General features: G+C 32.3%; 1 protein-coding gene and 1 long non-coding RNA gene across 2 annotated transcripts; both read right to left on the bottom strand.

The window, feature by feature from the left end:
- Positions 1-3,473: 3,473 nt before the first annotated feature.
- Positions 3,474-4,392, bottom strand: LOC114291229 (uncharacterized). Its single transcript, XR_014336946.1, has 2 exons — positions 3,948-4,392; positions 3,474-3,865 (listed from the first exon to the last, which is right to left on the bottom strand). It is a non-coding gene; the product is annotated as an uncharacterized LOC114291229 (long non-coding RNA).
- Positions 4,393-4,768: 376 nt separating this feature from the next.
- On the bottom strand, positions 4,769-7,511 carry LOC114323159 (thylakoid lumenal 29 kDa protein, chloroplastic-like). The gene is made up of 8 exons (XM_082909831.1): positions 7,433-7,511; positions 7,223-7,314; positions 6,917-7,001; positions 6,581-6,615; positions 6,400-6,465; positions 6,250-6,290; positions 5,632-5,762; positions 4,769-5,176 (listed from the first exon to the last, which is right to left on the bottom strand). The coding sequence occupies exons 1-8, from the start codon at positions 7,509-7,511 to the stop codon at positions 5,163-5,165; spliced, it is 543 nt and encodes a 180-aa protein (XP_082765957.1). The 3' UTR covers positions 4,769-5,162.
- Positions 7,512-23,429: the final 15,918 nt, after the last annotated feature.

Here is a 23,429-nt window from a genome sequence, read left to right as displayed (position 1 = left end):
TCTACATCATCCGCGGTCATGGTTAGTTCCAACGGAAGATCCAAATTATTTCTCTTTTTGAGATTTATTAACATGTTAAGAGCTTCATTAATTTGCGTTGAAGACTTTTGATATGTTATGGGAAAATGGGTTACAAATAATATTCTTCCATCTGTAACCATGAATGGCAATTTTGCTGAGCCAGGGATGTTGGACGCTGCTTGTGAAACAAATATTAGACTGTCTATCCAATATTCTGTTAAAGAAAGTTTTTGGATATTTTCCGATCGCTCTCTCCGGTGATCTTCATCTAAATAATCATCTTCAAATTCAAAATCTTCAGTTTCTTTAAGATACCAAATCTGGTATGGTTGGAAAAAATGTTCTCGTTCTCGCCAACCAACAGTACTGGAGATCCAAAAAGTAAAATATTTGCTCCATCGAAAGCCTTTTACTATCCATGAGAGCATTGTTTTGATGATCATTGGATAATCTATCCATTGAATTAGATCTAAAATTTGAAAAATAACTTGATTAGTTATTCCCAAATCTATATTCTCAAAAAACCACATGTCATGGTTTGCCATAATGGTTATTTTGGGAATTCCATCTTTCAAATTTAATTTATCATGAGATCGTTCTAAGATTTGTCTAATCTTATCATGATGATCTTCAACCCGATTTTTGATTAACATAAAAATTTCTTTTGGAAGCAAAGTTCTTGCTTTTTCAAAAAGACAAATTCTTTTTATTTGTTCAAAAACTGGATCAGAAAACTCATCTGATATGAGGTCTGATAGTTGAAAAAAATTGTTTATTTTTTCAAAATTAAAATCTTCATTCCAATTCATTTGTTTAAGAATATTGAAACAAAGATTTTGCAAATCTTTTAATTTAGCTATTTGCTCAGCTAATTTGTTGGCCAAAACTCCCATGTGTTTTCGAAATTTCACTTTGTTGTCTACAATGTGAGTTTTCCAAACTCCATTGAGTTCTGTATAAATTTCTCTAGATATACCAGGATTGAAAAAATCTTTTATTTCAGATTCATCTGGTCTAGATGTTTGAATATTAGTTGGAACTGGGTTAGTTCTCATTTGAAAAAAATTCTTTTGATAAACAGGCATAGCTGGTGCACTGTAAAAAGCTTTTTTAGCTTTGGTCATGCTATCATATGCTTTATAGCTCGCTCCTGAATATCCACAAACTTTTGTTTTGCAATCATTCCATTCTGTGTAAATTCCAGGTTATTTTCCTGCAAACACAACATAAACTTTTTCTTCTTTGGGGTTTGCTTTTTTAGCAATTGTCACCCAATCTCTTTGAGCGGGTTGTTTATCCTTATCCATTGTTTCCTCTTGGTCTAGAGGTCTTCTGCAAAAATTAAATTTACTTGTTTAGCAATTTAATTTTCTAAAACAATTTCTGCTAAGAAAATCTGCAAAAAAATTGCTAGTACCTTTAAGATGTTCTACTTCAAAAGTATATTCAGAAATTTTATTATATCAGGCTCATCTTCTTCCTTGTTCAATAGGTTTTTATTGATCAAGAAATCTCTTACTGCTTTATTATCAGTGCGTACAATAAAATTTTCTGCGGCTAAATAAATATGAAAACTCTTCATTGCCAATTTTATTGCAAGTAATTCTTTTTCGAAAATAATATATTTCTGTTCATTTGGTTTAAATGTTCCAGAATTATATCTACAAATTAACTCTTCTCTTTATCATACCATAAATTACTTTGTATTGCTTTAAGAACGCATCCCTAACATGCTTCTGAGGCATCTATTTTTAAAATTAATTTGGTGGTAAGTAAGAAAGTATCAATCTCTCAAACCAGTCAAGTCATCAACATCCCAAAATCTCTCTCCATGATCTGCTCCCCTCCCCTTTCCCTCTTCAAGCAGAAACAAGAGTGCATGACATGAGATGAGATGATGAGAGAGGGGGATTGGATGGGATTGCCTTTAGGGGGTATTGGACGGGATAATGTGCTTTTTTGGATTCTATTCTATCTTTGGGATAGCATTTAGCAAAGCAGGGATTGGCTTTGATTTTAATATGTACGCAGAATGTGTAACCAACTAACCATAAAAGTGTGGAGAGAGAAAGAGAGAGAGAGAGAGTTCACGGTCATTGTGATTGTCATTTGTCAAAAAAAGATGGCCATGCACTCGCCAAAAAAAGATTACATCAAATCAAATAAAAATTGATAAAGGTGAATTATCTTGACCTCCTTTGATAATTGGCCAAAAAATAATAAATTTTATAATTTTAATATAATTATATATTTTTATTAAAATTAAATAAATTAATATAAAACAGATAATAATATTATTTTTTGCGTTTGTATGATTAATCAATTATTAACAAAAAGAGTATTAGTTGTTATGTGATTTGAGACTTCAAACGAATCTAATATAATTATATTAAAATTTTAAAATTTATTCTACTTTCACCAAATTTGTTGTATTTTGTTTGAGATTTATCCGATTTATATGAAAAAATCGATTTGCATGAATAAATTAGTTCGAACATTCAATTATTAATAAAATAATAAAAAAACAAGAAGAGACATAAGTGGCATACTCTGACGAGACCAATAAATTTAAAAACGCTCGTACGGGACAAAATACCCCCCAACACCCAGCAAACCAAAGGCAGCCTCCCAAATCGGAATCAGGAGTCGCACTTTTTTTCTTTTTTTTTTTGTATTCCTTCCTTTCCCTCTCTGCCGTGTCAAATTTGAAAGGCTTCATCCTCATCCCAACTTCAACCCACAATATTCACAAATTTTATTTTATTTTATTTTATTTTTGGTAAGCTAGTATTTGTTACCAGCACATTTGCCCTATTGGCATCACTTTCCAAAGGGCAAATTATGAGGCTGTTTGCACTGCTGGAAAATCGACTTTTAGCGGCGTTTTAAAAACGCCGCTATAAGTATTAAAAACGTCGCTAATTCTTTTTGTGACGTTTAATACCAAACGCCGACGACGCGGCCGTCGCTATAGCTTTATGGCGTTTGAAAAACGTCGTTATATTGTTATAGGCGGCGTTTTTAAAAACGCCGCCAAAAGTCCTACCTAATTGTACTGTGACGTCACTATGACATTTAGCGACGTTTTGAAAACGCCGTTAAAGACATTTATACATTTTAAAAATCTAACCGTTGGGGTGGGATATAGTGACGTTCAAAAAACGCCGCCATAGCCTTTATTTTCATTTTTTTTATTTTTAACGTTGTGCTAATTTTATATGGTTGAAAAAATACCTGTCATAAACAATTATTAAGAACTAATAATTGATGTTTATTAAAATAATAAATAAACTAAGTTTGAAAACAAAATTAAAAATAAAATAATGAAGCTCTTGACATGTTATTATACCGATTAATAACATGATTACACTCTCATCTATCCATCACATAACACATTTGGTATAAAGTTCAAAAAAAAAATTATAAATAAATAATAATAGTAGAAGAAGAAGAAGAAGAAATCTGATGCACCAACATTGTATTCAAGCAATCAATATTTTCTTTTTCCTTTTTGAAGACCCATCAAGTAGAGTAGAAAACTATGAAGAATCAATCAACATGCAAGAACCGTCCTTTCGGTTACCTTACAAACCTTAGCTTGTTAGAACATTAACTACATCTACAAAATATGATAGCAACTATTCAATACAAAAGTTTCTAAAGCCATATTTTAGATAAGTAAAGAGTTTATAGCCAACCCCTTGTATTTTAACAACCTCTCTCCAATGAACTTGTCGGGTCGGGGGGGGGGGGCATACCTCAACTATAATACAAACTGCAGACCATCTTCTGTTTTTAAGAGTTAGTAATGTATCATATTTCTCCACTTGTCCTTCAAATCAACCTAAACAAAAGAAGCCCTTATGTTAACATAAAGAAAAATAATATTAAAGCAGAAAAAAGGCACAACCATAAAAAATTCTCACCTCGGTTCTCTCTTCAAATATGTCACGATCTGAATTTAAGATGAGCTTCTAGTTCCCTCTACCAAACCTTCAAAAGAAATAAATACAAATGAGTGAGGAGCTTTACATTATCCTAGAAGATATCATTGATTATTTAATTCTCTCAGTTGACATGAAAACAGTAAAAAAAAATAACGTCCAATTAGTACACATTAATGTGTGTTTGTAAGGGGAAAAAGTTGACATGAAAACAGTCCTCGAAGAAGAAGACGACAGAACTTTCTACCCCAATGGTTAACTCATATCCCTTAGGGTGGTAAAACTGGTGCAGCATTTCAGGGTCAAACACATGCACATATAAAAAAGAAGATAGATCAGTTAAAATAAGGTTGAAAAGTACATATATAATAATTATTATTATTTTATTAAAAAAACAGATCTTATTAAAAGTAGCCCCAAATAGATAGCTGATATAACCTGAAGTCTTCCAGCTGTGTCCACTGTGACCACATCCATATTCTTCCTTTTGGCCTCTTCTAGACCTTGCCTAGCTATTTCTGTAGGTTTAACACCAGTTCCTGCTGCATAAACAGGCACATCCACCTGTCCCAAGCTTATCATTGAATATGAGAATGAATTACGTGATCATGAATTTGAATCAAACATGAACGGTAACAAAGCAGAAAAACATAATAAATACAGAATATCATCTGGTTTCAACCATGTTGATCGGCTTTGATCCAAGAACCCCACTTTTATACCTAGTAAACCATATTGCCGCCTAAACCCATTTTTCCTGTTCAACGCTTATTGACTACATAAAGACAACACATATGAAAGCCTTAGATATATCATGTAACAATAGAGCTAAGTGACTCCAATGATAATATTCAAGTGTTATAGGAAAATCCAGATTTAGCATCAACGAAATGCTTACTTACCAAATAAATGGAAAGGAAAAACACATAAATAAAGAGTGTAAAAGAAGAGGATGAGAATTTAAATGAGTGTATTTCTTCATAGATCGATAACTGGATAAATTAACAATTCCATGAGCTGGAGTGATGTGATGATAAGTTTCTGCCAGTTGATGTCATGATAATTGAAATACCTGGCGGGGACCAAAGCCTATGGCCGAGAACTTATCTTTCATTTCCTGAACACTTTGCTTTCACCCACAGGGGAACCCTCCCTTCTGGACCTGGCTCTTGAGCATCTGACCTCCCAAATTGCTTGTCAAACAAGCCCCACTGTAGTTACAAAAAGCAATTGTATCCATTACATCCACGTCCCCTAATAATTTTGAAATAACTGATCACAAAATTGGACACAAAATATATATGGCCGAATATAGTTTTTCAAAAGTGGATCTCATTAACAAATCATGTAAATTCTTTGACCAGTTTCTGTGTTCGTAGCAAATTTGATAATTTGAGTTAAGCGAGGTAAAGCATAATGGATACCACATATGAAATGTGTATACACAGAGACTCCACATAAATACACAGAGACTCCATGTGCAATTGTGCACACACTATAGTCTATTCATCTACCATAAATTTGATGATGAACATATTGGTAAAAACAAATGATTTATAGAGTACACTCCACATAAATACGATTACTGATTCCAGAGTATCTGAGCAAGTTAATGGCCATGTAGGTAGTGTACAGGACAAACTTGGTGATAAGTATGACATGCAACCTGCAAATTGGATGAGATCAGCAAATGAAATAGGACCACCCTTGGAATATGAATCTATTTCCTTCTTTGCTTCCTCTAATAAATTCATTGCGGCGGAGAGCCCCTTATTCTCTGGTCTGCTAATCTCTGAGCTTCAAGCAAGAAAATATAATTGACAAGAAAAAAATAATAAAAAAAACATCAAGGTAACATTTCAGCATTGACTTAAAAACTTCTAACCGAAAAAATAAGAAGCAAGGAGTGAAAACAGTTCAGCCAAAAGACGCAAATAAAAGGAAACTCTGATGCCTAAACCAACTAAATCCAGGATCCAAAACCTCAATACAATTTTGACAATTTAACATAATTTTCATATTCCATAACCTTTTTTTACCACATTTAATACATCTGCTTATCATCGACACTGAAATAATAGGGTCATTTTGTGAATTGGCATTAAAATCCCTAAAAAATAAGCCGGAACAAAACATAATAGATGAATCATCTTTGGTTTGGTGAAAATCTTCACTGTACATGAAATACCAATCCTAATTTTTGATAGAATGCAGAATTTCATTCTTTTACTTTATTCTTTAATACTACATACTTATGCGTGGTAATGCTATATGTTAGAAGTACCTGAAACGTGCAGATCCATTTGGGCCACCAGATTTTGTGGCCTGCAAAACTCAATTAGAATCATATGAGCTTTCTTGATATGTAATGTTTAGGAATAATATAAATTTCTACTTTCATCTCAAACTGTCAACAAGTAAAACTCTTTCTCACCTTATCATAAGTCATAGCATCATTCATCGCCAAAGTCAATAAGGATGGAACAAGATCTGGGTTTGCCTGAAATCGGCACATCAAGAATCAATGAAGCATTGTAGGTTTTAAATATGTAAAATCAGGTCTAAATATGCATTACATTAAGATCAATTTCATTAAGCATGATGGCGGGATTTACCTTTATAGCTGTAAAAAGGGTCCCCTTCACACTTGCTGTCAAAGAAAATATGTTAATTCAATAGACACCGTCAATGTTAAATGTACATAACTATTTGGTATCATTTTCATTTTTCATGTTTTCAGAAACAAAAGCAATGAAAAGTTCAAAGTCATCCATCACTTCCAAAATTTTTCTAAAATTTGAAAACAACTATTTGGTGCTTTCCTAAAACTGGGTTGCTTTCAGAACTTTTTTTTTCTGGAAACACTTTACCTAACAAGTTTTCTGTGTTTTTTGAAAAATGAAAACAAAGAATAGAAAACAAAAATGACACCAACAGTTTGGAGTACTTACACTGAAACTCAGAACGCTGTCTGCGCTGTATTAGATCAGCAGCATTAGCCTCTTCAACAAATGAGCCTGAGCTTGCTATTATTTCCTAGGAAGAGACAACAACTGGCAGAAACTTATCATCACATCACTCCAATTCATGGAATTGTTAATTTATCCAGATATCGATCAATGCAAAGTTCGAAAGTAATTTGGCTGGTAGCTTCGGAAGAATGCAGTACTCATTCTGTTTGTAGATTAAACTTTTGTTATGCTGATGCTTTAGTTTTATGACAAAAAACTTGATTCTGCAAAAGTGAATCTACTCACTGATTCTGAGGGATAATCAGTTGGTGCATACCCAGCTCTGAAATAGATGACTGCAATTGCTTGACCACCACTGCAGGAGCAAAGGCTTTCAACTGGTTAAAGTAATAACTTACAAATAAAAACATCACATTGTAATCCAACAAATTTAAAACCCAAAAAAAAAAAAAAAAAAAAAAAAAAAGAAATATTTTAAGCCACAAAGCTACGTACACGAGAAGGGTTCCATCAGGTAGAAGCTCCGCTTGCTCATCAATTTCTGCCAATGTTTTCCGAATAGTTGTAACAGCATGTGTGTTACAAAGTTAAGGTAAAATAAATAAAATAAAATAAAACACTAAAAATATGTGAATAAACCTGCTGTCTCTGCAGATTTGCAACCACTAGGGTGGCGTCCTTACGGGCCTATTAAAAATAATCTTTTCATAATAAGCAACAACAATTAAGAAAATTAAACAAAACACAGAAGTATGAGTGAGAAAAAAAATATTCATTAACTCAACCATGAAGAAAATAGACAAACAAATTAATGAAGCTAATTCTATTCTGCAACTTGACATAGTTACCAACCAATTAGATGATATTTCATACTCAATGGAGATCAACGGTCCTCGCTTTTAAAACACACACATAAATTTAATTGGATTTATTAAGCAATTTTCACTCTGCTAAGATGTAATGAAAGGCTGAAGTTACTAAATTTACACTAAATTACACTGACATCAACTGAAAGAGTCCATAATTACCTTAGTCTTGGTGAAGAGATTGCTTTTCTCCTTCAAGAAAGGTGATGTCAAATATGATTGGGAATTAAGGGGTAAGTTGGATGATTTGCTGAATAAACAAGAATTATATTGGGCCCAGAGGTCGAAGCAGCAATGGCTTGCTAATGGAGATCGAAATTATAAATTTTTTCATAGGATGGTAACATGGCGGAAACAACGAAATAGAATTGCTTGTCTACAGCTTGAGGATGGATCTATTATCACGGATTAGGAACAAATTCTACACCAGTTTGTCCAACATTTTACCACTCTATTCAATGCTAATATTGCATCAACCTCAACTCTGGACCAATGTTTTCATTCTGGTGATTCTGTTAATTTTAATGTGTTGAATGCTGTCAAATTCCATCTTTCTGTTACACATAAATCTTTGCTAGATAAGCCTTTTATTGGTTTTGAGATCACTAACTCCCTTTTTCAAATGGGAAAACTTAAAGCTCCCGAGCCTCCAGTCTTACATCTTGGGTTCAAATAATATTTGCTGAGGAATTTCAATCAGTCGGAATTCACCTCCAGTCTTACATCTTCTTTTCATTGATGATATTTTCATTTTTATGGAGTTTTGTCCAGAGGAGGTTTGGTGTCTTCATCGGTTTTTATAATATTTTTGTGATGCGTCAGGCTTGGAATATGGATAAGAGGAGGTTGCTCAACAAAGGTAAAAAAAAGCATGGAAAGCAGCACCTTTGTGTCTGATGTGGTGCATTTGGAGGGAAAGAAATCAGCACATTTGATGATGTAGAGAAAAGATATATACTCTTATAATGGCACTGTTACACTGTTTTCATTTATAGTGGAGTTATCGTTTGTTGATGTTGTAAAGTTTCTTTTTTTTTCTCCTAGTATCTTGTGCCCCTTTTTTGGCAACTTTAGAGAAATTATTTGCTTAGAAAAAAATCCTAGTTTTCTGATTGTGAGCAATCAGTTTGTATGTATGCTTATCATAGAAACCCAATTTGAGAATTTACTAGAAAAAACACATAATAATATTCCGTGAGATGTCATTTTTGCACAACCCTAGCAAATCATTTTTGCACAACCCTAGCAACAGAGCCACCAATTTTAGATGTCATTTTTGCACAACCCTAGCAAATCATTGACAGATTCATACTCAATATCTCTCACAAAGAAAAAGGTAATACTTTGCCTTATGCAATAGAATTCCTTTAAAACCTAGCAAGCTGTGTACTGTATAGAACCTGTTTACAGAGAACCACAATAGTCCAGACTGCAATTTGCACAACTACAGGATACTAAACCCAAATCCTACCTGGAAATGTCGAGTCTGGTTGACTGAAAAGATCAAGATAACGTTTTCCACAGAGTCAAAAGCCTCATTCAGTTTAGCCTCATTGCTCCGTTGAGTTGCCCATACTCCTTGTTCTACCGATAATTCCAAATTTTCACGATTGCAACTTTTCACAATAAAATACCTATAGTTCATGTATGAAATGGAAGTAGATTAGAAAGAAATTCTTAGAGAAAGCAATATAAAAGAACAGGAGATGATATGTATAGGAGATATATTATAAGTAATGCAGCCTGAAAATTCCATACGTAGGACAGACAGATAGACAAGGCTAGATTGTTTACAGTCAAAATACTTCTAAAATTTCAAATAAATACCCACCAGGAACAATGGCTTTTAACTTCTTACCCTGACATTAATATCTGAATCAACACAACCCTCATGTATCGTGGCCTCAGATTGATTATAGGACACCAATGCAGGTACGTTAATGGCAGATTGCAGATTAGCATTAAGATAATGACAATTCAGGACACAAAAATTTCGAATTTGAATCAACTTAAACTTAGCTACAACGCTGAGAAAGATATCAAGTCTGCTTGAAACTTTCTTAGACAGGAAACTAACAAAAATTGCAGAAACGTCAGTGGATGCAAATGAGTATTGTTTCCCAACCTAATTTATTCATCAGAATGTAGTCCCAAAACTAATAAATCATCTACCAAATGAGAAGCCAATATATTGTTGTCTTTTTGGTCCTTCAAATTCTTGCTAAACACGCTTTAAAAGCTATTTTTTCAGCTTTATTGAGTAAATTTGTCGCTTCTTTTTGAATGCACTGAAAAACTCAATGCACTCGTATCTAGGTGAAGGGTAATTTAACTATATAAGCAAGGCTTGGAATATGGAAAAATCTAGCTAAGCCCAATAAATATTCATCGTGTGAGTAAGCCTAGCCTCTACTTGGGGGCAAATTTGGATTTCAATACCACTAAAAAATATGAGGTATTTAGGGCCTTGATTAAAAAAATTCATAAAACGTTTCAGCACTGGAAATGTGGTCTTCTTAATATGGCAGGCCAGTGTACTTTGGCTCGATATGTTCCTCAGTCTATTCCCATTTGCTTTTTCTCTTTTTTTAAGATTCCTAAGTATGTTTTAGACAAGTTATCTTCAATTATCCAGAAGGTTTTTTGCGGTTCGTATGGTAGTAAAGGTTTTTGTTGGCAGAATTGAAATAAGATTTGTTTACCTCTTCCTTGGAGAGACCTAGGGTTGAGGAATCTTGGCTATCTTAATCAAGCTCTGTTAGCAAAACAAGCTCTGTTAGATTATCAATCACTGAAACAGAGCAATACTATCACATTGCAGAATCAAAACTTGGCAACAACCAAATCAACAAAACAGAAGAGAGTTATAATACATATATATATACATATATATATATATATATATAGAATCACTGAACCAACACAAACAAAACAGAATCACCGAATCAGATTTACGATAGTCATATAAAGAGAGAGAAGGGGTAGATCCGAACCTTTCTACCTTCTCTCAATGCCTTGATCTCCGCATAACAGATAGACCTTCGCAATCGAGAGAGAGACCTTCGAAATCGAGAGAGAGCGCGCTTTGAAATCAAAATCGAAATCGCCGAGATGTCATTCTGAGATGAATCACCGAGATTCGATCGATCGATCCGTTGAGAGAGAGCTTGAGAGAGAGCGATCCGTTGAGATATCGATCGATTGATATTCTGAGCTGAATCACTGCTATTGGAAGTATTTGAGAGAGAGAGAGAGAGCGAGCCGTCCACAGATCAGGAGAGGGTTGAGTGAGTGAGAGCTTAGGAAGAGGGTGTAGAAGAGTGAGTCAGCGGCCGGCCCATTTAGGGAGATAGGGTTTAGAGATTTGAAGGCGCTTTTGGACGCCTCCTATCATTAAAACGGTGCCGTTTTCATTTAACAAAAGGCGACGTTTGCAAAACGCCGTTAAATATTATAAAACAGTGACGTTCAGAAAAACGCCATTAAATAAATGCCGTTAAAACCTACATTTCCTGTAGTGTTGGGAAGTGGTTTGGGCGGCTATTATAGCCTAAAATAGCTTTGTAGCCAAAAAGTCCACTGTTGCTTGTTTTTCATCAAAAAAAAAAAAAAAGCACAGCCGGCAGTGTAAGCTGTGCCTACACTGTCAGCTACAAAATTTGTTCCATCAATGATAAATTATGATTTTATCCCTTGACAACAATTTAAAAATATATATTTTTAGGGACAAATTTATCATTCTAATTTCAAACATCATTTCAACACATTTTTCAATACAACAACTCAAATAAAATTCATCTCAACTTCCCAAACACAAAAACTAAAATAGCCTACTAAAATAGCCAAAAAGTCAAATAGTCTACTAAAATAGCCACTTCCCAAACGAGGCCTATATATATCTTTCTCGAGATTTAGCTAAATTATAAATATTCCCTTGAGGTTTCAGAAATTAGATATTCCCCTGAGGTTTATATTTTCATGACAAATTGTCCCCTGAGGTTTATATTTTCATAACAATTTGTCCCAAATTTATTATGCAAATAGTATCTTCAGGGAAGTATTTGTAATTTCTCAAATCTCATGAGGGTATCTATAATTTTACTAAAACTCGAGGGGTATATGTAATTTGCCCCTTTCCAAAAGGTGTCTATATCCTCTACAATTTATAGTCTTTATGTCCAAGAGAATATAATTCGAATCAAAAAATTGTGATTAAACATTAAAATGTGAGTTTTATAAATTAATAATCATATACTATAATTCGTTTAATCAAACATACCCTATATATATATAATAATAATAATAATAATAATTTTAAACTATTATTTTCACACCATCTAAATTAATTCCAGTCTACTTTACCCTTGTTTTTATTATTTTAGTACATTCAGCCTAATAGAAAATGGACAAGGTATGCTGCATAAGACGTGGAAAATGGAAGATCAACTACCAGACTAATCCTTTAATTTAAAAATATTATTTTTATTGGTTCATAATTGACTTTAAAAGAAAATATGGAGCTTGCCTTCCTTTCAACCCTTCTATTTTATTTCTTCATCCATTTGAATTTTCTTTTTCTTTTCTCTCAGGGTCATTTTTATTTTTTGTCAACTCATCTTCTCTTATTTTTAATAAAATGCAATATCTCTGCAAGGGGAAAAAATATATACGAGGAACTTACTTGTTAATCCTAATATGTAAATTTATTGTTTAATAGATTTTATGATAATTAATAATATTTTTTATCAAACACTATTAAAAAATGTCACTAATTGTTAATTTCCAACGATAAATTGAAAATTTTATCACAAAAAATATCACTAATTATAAGTTTTAACGACAGTTTAAAAAAATTGTTACAAAAAAAGTTACTAATTTTTAACTTTTAGCGACGTTTAAAAAATTTGTCACAAAAAAGGCCACTAATTGTAAGTTTTAGTGACAATTTATAAAAAACCATGACAAAAGAAAAATTACTAATTGTCAATTTTTAGGGACATATGCAACAAATCATCATAAAAAAATTATTTTTATGAACGATTTTATTAAAACTTATTTTCACTAAGATTTGAAAGCAATTAAGCCCAACTATTAAATCCTAATTTATCTAATGTGTAATTGGTGAGAGATCACTTACATCTTTTGATCTTATCAGATATGCTAACTTCACACCAAAACCAACAAACCAATTCAACATAGAAGGTATGAATAAGATATATTTAACATATTAATCAATAAGTTAGAACATAATTTTAATAAGGAACACCTTCTTTTGAGTTGGGTTTCTCATAAAATTCATATTGATGATCTGAACCCTTTTTTTTTTTTTTTTTTTTATCAGCATAGAAAAATTTCATTAAAAGCATGAAATTAAAGGTACGGAAAGATGACATGCATCGAGAGAGATTCGGAAAGTATAGAATACCCCTACTACTGTTACTCGCATCCATACAACCAACCCCTTGGCCTCACGGTTTTTTTTTTTTTTAAACAAAAAAGTTAAGAAGAACTTAACGAGAAAATAAAATACAAGACTCCCCACAAAATCAACCCACACAACCCGAACCCAAAAACCAACACCAAAACACCCAAGCTTAACAAACTAGCTCCCAATGCTGCTGCACTCCCAATCCACCTGAGCTGCCAAGACCACCATCAGCCTCTTCTTCCACTCTGCTGATTACCGCTTGCTGGCTCACCTATCCTGGTACACCATCCTCCTTGCCTCTGTAACCATCTTTTGACTCCAAGCTAGCAACCTATTTGAAGGCCAACTTCTCTGCAAGCCCCTGAACAATAAACTCACACACCCCCGATAGGACATCCACCACCACTTCCACGGTCGGAACACCTCCTTATAGAATACCCAACTCCACTCCACTTCTGATTCAAACCTCCGAACACTCACAGCAACCGAACACACCTGATGATGAACAAAACCCGCTGCCACTGCTGAACAAAACCCACTACCAACTCCAGCTCCATGGTCGGACACCTCTGTTCCGATCCAAACTCCGAACACACCCGCTGCAGAAGCTCCAAAGATAACACCCAAAACAATGACCAAACCGCCAAGGCATTGCCATACATCTGAAAGAAGTTCACCCCTCAAATACCCACTCGAAAAGGAGCGCTCAAATGAAATCTTAGATCTGGATCGAAAATCTGGATCTAGATCTGAACTCTTAGATCTAAGATCTGGACCGAAACAACACCAAAGATCCGAACCAAAGATTCCCTCAAACTCCCACTCGCACAGGAACACCCGAATGAAACTCCTAGCCAGATTAGTACAACCGCTAATCCAAACCAAAACTGACCACCATCTACTTTGTTTTGACCCCTAAACCAAGCACCCCTTGGTGAAACAAAACAAAACAACCCCAATGGGAGCTAGACCAGCAGCACCGAAACACGCCTAAGTGGGAAAATAATGTTGGAATCAAGTTATTATAATGAAAAACCAAAGAGGGAGCTGGACCAGCCGACCGCCATAGCCAAAAGCGGCGGCCGACTTAGAGATAGAGAGAGCTTTTTTTTGAATTCGAGACCTGGAGAGCTTTCTATATGTTTGAACCGTTTAATACGTATAGTTCGTCGAATATCTTTTTTATGTAGAAAGTTACATTGATCAGATATTAATAACCATTTGATTAGATCATATTTATGTCAACAATTTATTTTTAAAATTGTAGTTACCATTGGTATAAATTTGATTTGATTAAGTGGCTATCGATATACGATCAACATTATTTTTTTTTTGCAAAAATGAATTACTTGAAGAGATCTATACATTGAACAATTGGGATTAGTAATATGAGTTTTGTAATGGACCCATGAGCCCAACAATACGTTTATCATAACCCAAAAAAGTCAAAAAATTAAAAAGTCATTGTTCTATTTAAGTTATATCATCTTATTTAAGTCACATTACCTCTCTATCACATCACTTCAAACTCAACCCATACCCAACCCATATTTCATAAAAAGTTAAAAAGTGTACTTATTTAGATCATCTCAAACCACTCCTAATTTCAAACTGGAGAAGAGCCTAAGCCATTTTAATAATACAGTGTTCATTTATTAATACACATTTCATTTATTTTAAAATAAATATGATAAAATTTTGCACATAATAGGGATTTAAATTTTAAGCGGATCGAAATGCTTTGTGATTGGCCCAATGAGCTGGACTGAATGGATCCGGTTGTTCTACAAATCAGAGAAAGCCCATTCATTTATTAAGGGAAACACTAGGGTACATATGCATCTTATTATATATTTTTGTAGTGTTATATATTTTTGTGATAAATATTACATATTTTCTTGGGGTTGGGGGATGCTGCTATGCTTTAAGAACAGTAGGCACTGCTGCACATTTAAACGTTGCCGTATCTATTATTTTTTTTTTGATAAACAATTCCATTGCCTAAGATAAAATGGTCCTTTTTCTTTTTTCTTTTAAATTGTACTTCTTATGCTATTTCATCTAGTTAAATTAAAAGAAATTATTATCGAAATAATATTTTACGTTATATAAATTTAACATTTTAATTTTTTATATAAATTTATTTAGTTGAATAAGGAGTACGTAAAATAGAATTTTAGGTTTTTAAATACATTTCAATTTTTGGGGTAGCTGCGTGTCACTGGAAAGGTTATGCCAATGACAGCTAAACAAATTTTTATTAAGTATTACATAATGATAAAAGAGTTACAGTTTCAATACAAATTTCATATATTCTCACTTTTGTATAGTTGTATATATTTTTATATATTTCAATAAAATTTTTACATACATACCAATATTTCAGTGGGCAGTGATTAACATTTACTTTTTGAAACTATGGATGAAATTATTTATAAAAATTATTAATTTTAACTCAATTCCATTTATAAATTTAAAAATCCAAACCTTAATTTTTATATTTTTTTCATTATTAGATTGATCCAAAAATAAAAAAAAACAAAAAGATTAGATTATCTGAAATATGAAGCAAAAATATTGGGCGTAATTACACAATTTTTTTTTTTAGAGTTTGACTCTTGTAACACAATTAACCCTGGTTTTTAATTTTTTTTTCAATTTTAACTCTAATATTTTGATTTGTTTTCAATCTAAAAAAAAATTGTATTTTAGCCATTTGGTGTACATAAAATGTCTAAAATACATTTTTTTATTGAGTTTAATAAATAAAATATTATTTTTCTGTAGTTTTGTTTAACAAAAATAGACAAATAATTTAGATTGAAAACAAATCAAAAAATGAGTGTTTAAATTGACAAAATTAAAATTTAAAATTAAATTTTGTTAGAAGGATTAAACCTTACGATTTTTTATTTATTTATAATTACATCAAAGTATTATATGGATCATAATTTTTTATTTAACTAGATGAAATTGCACAACCTAAACCTCTTAGGTAAATGACAATTAAAAAAAGATAAGAAAAGGACCATTCATCTCTTTACTTTAGGCAATGGAATTGTTTATCAAAAAACAGTCATATTACGGCATAGTTTATGTGTGTAGTAGTAGCTGTTGTGCGTTAAGTACAATAGCATCTCCAATTCCATTTTGTTGGTACGAGTTACACAAATTTATGTTGAGAAATAAAATTATGTATTTTGTAATAATAACACTTATTTTGTGGTATTATTACACATTTTGTGCTTAAAAGTGTTTGAATAAAAAAAAAAATGTAATATTATTATAAAAATACGTAATACTATCACAAAAAGTATAATTTCATTTCTTAATCACAAATTGTTTAAACTATTACCACAAAAATTGATAACACCTATCACAAAAACACATAACACCACAAAATTATATAGCAAGATACATATGATACACACCTTTGAATGGGTGTGTACCATAAGATCTTCCCATTTATCAATCTAACATGAAATAACTAATTTAAAATTTAATTATTTGTAACCAAGTTAATTAATTGTTTTGGTGTTGATCAAAATATATTGAATCATTCAATTTTTTACTAGCTAAAAATGTTTGAATAAAAAAAAATGTGTAATATTGTCATAGAAATGCGTAACACTATCACAAAATATATAATTTCATTTGTTAACCACAAATTATTTTAATTATTAGCACAAAAAATTGATAACACATATCACAAAAACATATAACGCAGCACAAAAACATTTAAAAGGGGAGTGTACCGTAGGATCTCCCCATTTATCAATCTAACATGAAATGACTAATTTAAAATTTAATTATTTGTAACTAAGTTAATTAATTGTTATGGTGTCAATCAAAATATATCGAATCATTCAATGTTTTACTAGCTAAATTATGCATTAAAAAAGACCAAAATTTAATCTTGGTCACAAATTTTAATGGATTAATTCTTTTGTTCTTTCAGTTTACAGGGAAAAAAAATAAAATCAAATTATCTAATTCATAAAAGTGCTAATAAGGTAACTCACATTTTAAATTATCAAATCAAACACAATTAATCTCATATACTTTTATGTTGTATTTGGATCACAAATTTAAGTAATAATTTAAAAAGGGACACACAAAAAATATGTGAAATGTAAATGAAATATAACTATATTTCACTTATTCTTTCCTTTTATTTATTTTTTTTCCAAATATCTACCCAAATCCAAAATTCAATCACAAGGAAAAGGAAAAGAAAAAATAAGTTAGAAAACCTCCATGATGGGTTTGAGATGGTATAATTCATTGTATAATATTATTTTCCTAGGATTCATTCAATAATCATTTGTCTAAATTCGATGAATTTTGGAGCCAAACTATAGAACCATATTCCAAATGGAACACTGCTTTGTTTTTAATTAGACAATTGAATGTTAGGCCACAATAATTTTAGAAGATTTCAAATCCAATAAAAGGAAAAATAGAAATATTTGATAGGATTCGATTCATTTTAGTAATGAACAAAACAAATAGGATTGATTATGTATCACAATTTCATCACTACATCGAAGGTTTTTTTATAAATATATTGATAAGATAGCTTGGTATCCAAACTGTATCAATGATTGTGATCCTCATTGTGTACATAATTCGTGTTAGGATCTACCAAAGAAATTGGGTGGGTATAGGGCATATAACAAAAGAGTTTCCATTTCCATCGGTCATAAAGTAATAAATGCAATAGAGCACACAAGTTTTGGTTTTAGCAGTTGGGCTGAATGGGGGCAATTACGAACTGGCCATACGGACTGTACTTTTTTTTTTTTTCTTTTTCTTCATAAAGTCCTATTCAAAATGTGAGTTTTAATTGAAAATGTAAGGCGTAAAACTAAACCCATAGAGTTTGGTTAGGTTAAATATAAGGGTAATGTTCCTAAACGGGGAGTAGGGATCGCGTAAGGGTCCCTGATTCCCTTAATGGTGAAGTTGTTGATTGTTAAGTCATCGATGAATTATGTAAACTACCCGGATTAAATAATAATCCATCAGCCTTGGGCTAGTTTGTAAGCCCATGGGCAGCACTTGAGCCATGGTTGAATTTTGAGGTAGTAATATATTGTTTGTGGTTTGTGCGCATGCAGGTTTTGTGTTGATTCGATTTTCTTCTCTTTTATATTTACTTTTGTTTATGAAACTCATTTCATCAAATGGCACTTTGACAGCCTCTTCAACACGTATGTCATTGTTCATGTGTACGAAGCTTCCTCCACTCTTTCGTTCCTCACTTTCAAATGATGATGATGGATATTTGTAAGTATATATATCATCATAAAGATAAGGGAGATCTTTCTGACCAACAAACAATTGAATGAGAATTGGGACTTGGCAGCTAACAAAAATGTGATTTGACAAATCTTTGTCCAACATTTGCTTTCTCTGAAATGAATATGGTGTGGTAACAGAATTTCAATATTAAAAAAAAAAAAAAAAAAAAAAAAAAAAAAAAAAGAAGAAGATTGGTTGAATAGAAAAAGGATTGATGATGATGGAAGCAAACTCTTGACTCAATGAAAGCGATGTCTGGTGGTGAGCAACCACCAACCAAACTGCATTAACGAACTTTTCAACGTTTTCCATCTTCAAGTAATAACAATTAGTTACGTAGCATTTGTACAACCAAAACTTATATGTATTTAAAAATTATTTGGGATGAAACATGAACATTCTCATTAAAATAAATAAATAAAAAGTTATTGTATCATTCATGCTTAGTGACAAAAGCATTTTGCTTTCCTATTCACAAAATTGTTTGAAAAAATATTTATGAATTTGCAAAAAACCTTTGCGATATTTGAATATTGATTTAACAGTTTGTCATATTTTGCATTTCAAACAATTTTCTCTATCGGTTTTGTTTTGTTTTGTTTTGTTTTGTTTTGAATATTGGTTTTTTTTCATAGTAAGACACGTCAACAAAATACATAATTTAGCGATTCAAGGTAATTGAAATAAAATGACATTTAAACACCATTATGCTCTAAAATAACATAGTTTTGTTTGGGGGGATAAACGAGTTAAATAAATTGAACAGTTAACTGTTTAAGTTTAGTTTGAAAATTTTAACAAGTTTCAAAATTCATTCAAGCTTGGTTCATTAAACTTTTGAACCGATCTCAAATGTGCTTTTGAGCCGAATTTAAATAGTTTGATATTTTTAGTTTTAGGCTTATCAAATCAAGTTGAACGGACAATTGATTGTTCAAGTTTAGTTTAAAAACTTTAACGTGTTCCAAAATGTGTTCAACATTTATTTGTTTACTTAATTAATCAAGTTCGAATAAATTTTGAACGAGTTGAACATGAGTCAAATTCGAAGTGTTTGATTGTTTTATCACTACTAATTTTGTTTTAACGTTAAACAATAAGGCAGATTAGCACAATAACACTATTGAAAAAGATTAAATACTCTTAGGTGAGCTGGCCTTATATAGCCCATCTATAACAGGTCAAGCCCATTTTATTCTTTTATGAAATTTTATTTTATTTTTTGTGTTTTTAAAAAGAAGCACACTTCATTCGTAGCAGCCGTTTTATGAGGCCCATTCTCCTAATCTGGAAAACCCAACCCCTAAAGGCCCAAAAACCATTAGAATGAATTCCAATGATGAATTGTTCTAAGAAAAAAATTGATGATAAATCTATGTTGATGGGTGTGTATTATGTTCACTGATTAATTTTTTCTTTATTTTTTTTGGTGATAAAAATATGTTTATTAAAATATATTAGTGAAAATACAAATCTTTGTTTTAACAGATTTTTTTTTCCTATTCTTATCTTTGTGCTTTTTCAATATTTACTTTCTATTTTTATTCTCACACATAACTAATTGTTGCTAACTGCCAATGTGACAACCCCAACATCCGTAATATTATATCATATTATTTTAATAAGCTTAATTGTATGATTGTGTGATTAATTGTGTGATTATATGCATAATTTTATGATTATCTGTCGATATATGAAATATTTGTTCGCTTACCGACTTAAAATCAGAAATTGAAAGTCCAAACGGCTTCAAAAATCAAAATTGAATAGCCCAATAGGCTAATTAAACTATTTAGAATTTTATGATAACTTTAATTGAAATTTGATTCGGATCAAAATAATTAGAATAATTAATTAGAATTCATTAAAATTAAGTGGGATTAATTAGTCCTAAGCTAGCTTAATTAGCCTAAGTTAATTGCACCTTATATAAGGCCTTAATGATGTCTTGAACTCATATTTTACAACACTTGGGTTGAGATTGTTGAGAGGGAGAGCAAGAACTCAACTTAGAGAGAGAACAAGGGGAATTTGTAGGAGATTGGAAGGAGACTTAGAGAATTAAGCTAAGATACACTTGAATTCACGCTCTAGGTATGAAATTCCCCCTTAATCTTTGTAGATAAAACACGTAGAAGTTGAATGCATCTAGTTCTTGAGTTTATTTGCATGAAATTGTACAAATGAGGCATTAATTACCTTGAATTTGGTAGAATTGAGTTGATCATATATATGCATACATGAATCAGCAATTTGAGTTTGAATTTCATGGAATTTTCCACATGCATGAAGCTATATTTGACATTTTTGAAGATATTTCATAGTTCTAACACTACTCATCTCATGCATGGGAGTTTTAAAAAGAAAATAGTGTAATTCATGTCACGCATGGTTTCACTATCATGGTTTAAGTTTGAATTTAGAAATTTGGAGCATGATTTTGAAAAATAGGTTTCAAATTAACTATGTTTTCATGTTCTATAATGTTTTTCCCATGTTTTTGTACCAATCTTACAAGTTTGAACCATTGAATTGCAAGTTTGAGCTTCAAACACAATTCTGGAAATTTCAAAATTCGACCAGTTCGCTCAAGCGTAAAATTCAAGCTTTCAGAAGTTTTGCAGACAATTGCACGATGGCTCGAGCGGCAAAACTTGTGCTCGAGCAAACCCTGTTTTGCTCTACTCATGGCTCGAGCGATAAAAAGTTGGCTCCAGCCTAAAAATCAAGCAACCAGTACTTTTGCAGAGTTTTGCAGACCACTCAAGCGACCAAAGTTGCACTCGAGTGAAGACCTTGTTTTCAGCAAATTTTGACTAACTCATTTAAGTGCATACTTGCATCCTCATATCATTCCAAGTATTCTTAGACACCAATTGGACTCATATAATTATGGAATAAGTTAGAAGCACATAAAGAGAGTGAAATTAAAGTGAAATGGTTATTGAATGGTGCTTCAATTGTGTATTTGCTATGTGTTTTGTTTAGGTGGACGTTCGAGGCCTAACGTTGATAGAACCCACTGTTAATAGTAACTTTATAAAGATATGTTCAAGTTATATTTACTTTCGAAATTGTTATTGTTCTCAAAATCATTATAATGATTAGTGGAATGGTTTATTGAAACGTTATTTTCTTATGAATGAATGAAGTTCCCTTTCGAAAATGTATTCGTGGCATTCTTTAGTGAGACCCTTGCCTGAGGAAAACAATACCATGGCCCATTTGTTTAATAGGCCCTTGCCTGGGGAAAATAATACCACAACCCATTAGATAATTGAAACACAGAGATCTTTGATGTTAAACCCACGTAGTCACATTGAATATGAAAGATTGAATGACCCTTGGGGTCCCATTGTCATTGATGCATTGTTATTCTATTGGATATGTCATGTAAATAGATTGAAATGGTTATTGATATTGTGATTTGAATAGAATTGGAAATTGATATTGGAAATGTTATCGAACTCCATTTATATGACCTCTTTATTCTGTTATTACTCACTGGGCCTTAGCTCACTATTTATATGTATATATAGGTGAGCACACGGAACATTAAGGTTAGAAGAGAAAGCCTCGGAGTCTATCCCATTATCAGCCTTTTTGAAGAGCTTCCACGAAGGAGCAAGCTTGGACTCGAGCGGAACCAAGCAAAGTCAAAACCCCTTTTATTTTTGAGATTTCATTTTGGTACTTGTATATGGGGTTTTTTTTGTTTAATTATGAATTGTGAATAATTGATGTATGAATTAGATGTTTTGAACTTTTGAGATGTATGTGCTTAAAAGCTGGTTGCACACATGAGGTCTTTTCATATAAGCACAACTCAATGGATTATTTTCAAGTCTTATATTGCTTCTGCTAAGCGCCGTAAGTTATACTCAAATTGATTTTGTTAATAGAGGCCATAAGTAGTCTAAGATTACTGACTGGTCATGACACTAAACCTATAGGGGCGGGTTTAGGTCGTGACAGAATGGTATCAGAGCACGAATTATATCTCACTCACTTGTCCTTTGAGCTATAGAAAGTCTAGAAAAGACTTCAGGATTGCATTCATGTGCATTTGAATATTAGAGTGAGATAATTTTTGTGATTAACTATATGAAATTGTATGTGTAAATATATTGTGTTTATCATAATACAAAGTTTCATATAGAAAATAGTGAGAACAAGAGGTGATGAGCTAGAGGAGGCAACCTCCCCAAGATTGGATAAAATGGAACGTATGATGCAAGATATGGCTGAAGCTATAAGACAACAACGGCAACAGTGGCAACAACAACAACAACCACCACCCCCACCTCCAATGCCTATGCCACCTCTAGTACCGGGGTGTCAGACTGGTGATTGTACTATTGCATTGACTAAGGAATTCAAGAAGAAGAAGCCACCCTTATTTTACGAAGGCATAGATCTACTCAAGGCTGAAGCTTGGGTTTTGGGCATAGAGAAACTATTTGAAGTGTTTCTGTGCACCGTGACTCAAAAAGTATTGTTAGCTGCATTCACACTAGAAGATGAAACTAAAAGATGGTGGATGCTAGTTCGAGAAGAGAATTGAGACATCATTTGGGCCCATTTCCTAGAAATTTTTTACGAAAAGTACTTCCCACAATGTGTTAGAGATCAAAAGGTGCCTGAATTTGAACAACTCAAACAGGAGAACAAGTCCGTTGTCGAATATGAGGCCTATTTTACAGAGTTGGCTCGTTTTGCGCCACACATGGTTAATACAGACTACAATGAAGACATAAAGTTTGAAGGAGGTTTACGTGATTCAATTTTGGAAAGAATTAATGTGCTTAAATTGCCAGAATATGTAGATGTGCTAGATAACATCCAATTGAACCCTAACCAAATTATTATCTTGCAACTTTTTTATTCACCAATT

The sequence above is a fragment of the Camellia sinensis genome, chromosome 1 (assembly GCF_055761805.1).
Source record: "Camellia sinensis isolate YWXY chromosome 1, ASM5576180v1, whole genome shotgun sequence".
Taxonomy (NCBI): domain Eukaryota; kingdom Viridiplantae; phylum Streptophyta; class Magnoliopsida; order Ericales; family Theaceae; genus Camellia; species Camellia sinensis.
Note: the sequence above shows the minus strand (reverse complement) of the source record. Positions and strands in the feature narration are given on the sequence as shown.

What these genes read in the sequence shown, in the direction of transcription:
- LOC114323159 (XM_082909831.1), bottom strand. Translation starts at nt 7,511, where the DNA reads ATGCTGTTACAACTATTCGGAAAACATTGGCAGAAATTGATGAGCAAG. An exon ending in CCTGATGGAACCCTTCTCGT is followed by an intron (nt 7,315 to 7,432) that starts GTACGTAGCTTT and finishes TACTTTAACCAG; the next exon opens with TTGAAAGCCTTTGCTCCTGC. An exon ending in ATGCTATGACTTATGATAAG is followed by an intron (nt 6,291 to 6,399) that starts GTGAGAAAGAGT and finishes TGAGTTTTGCAG; the next exon opens with GCCACAAAATCTGGTGGCCC.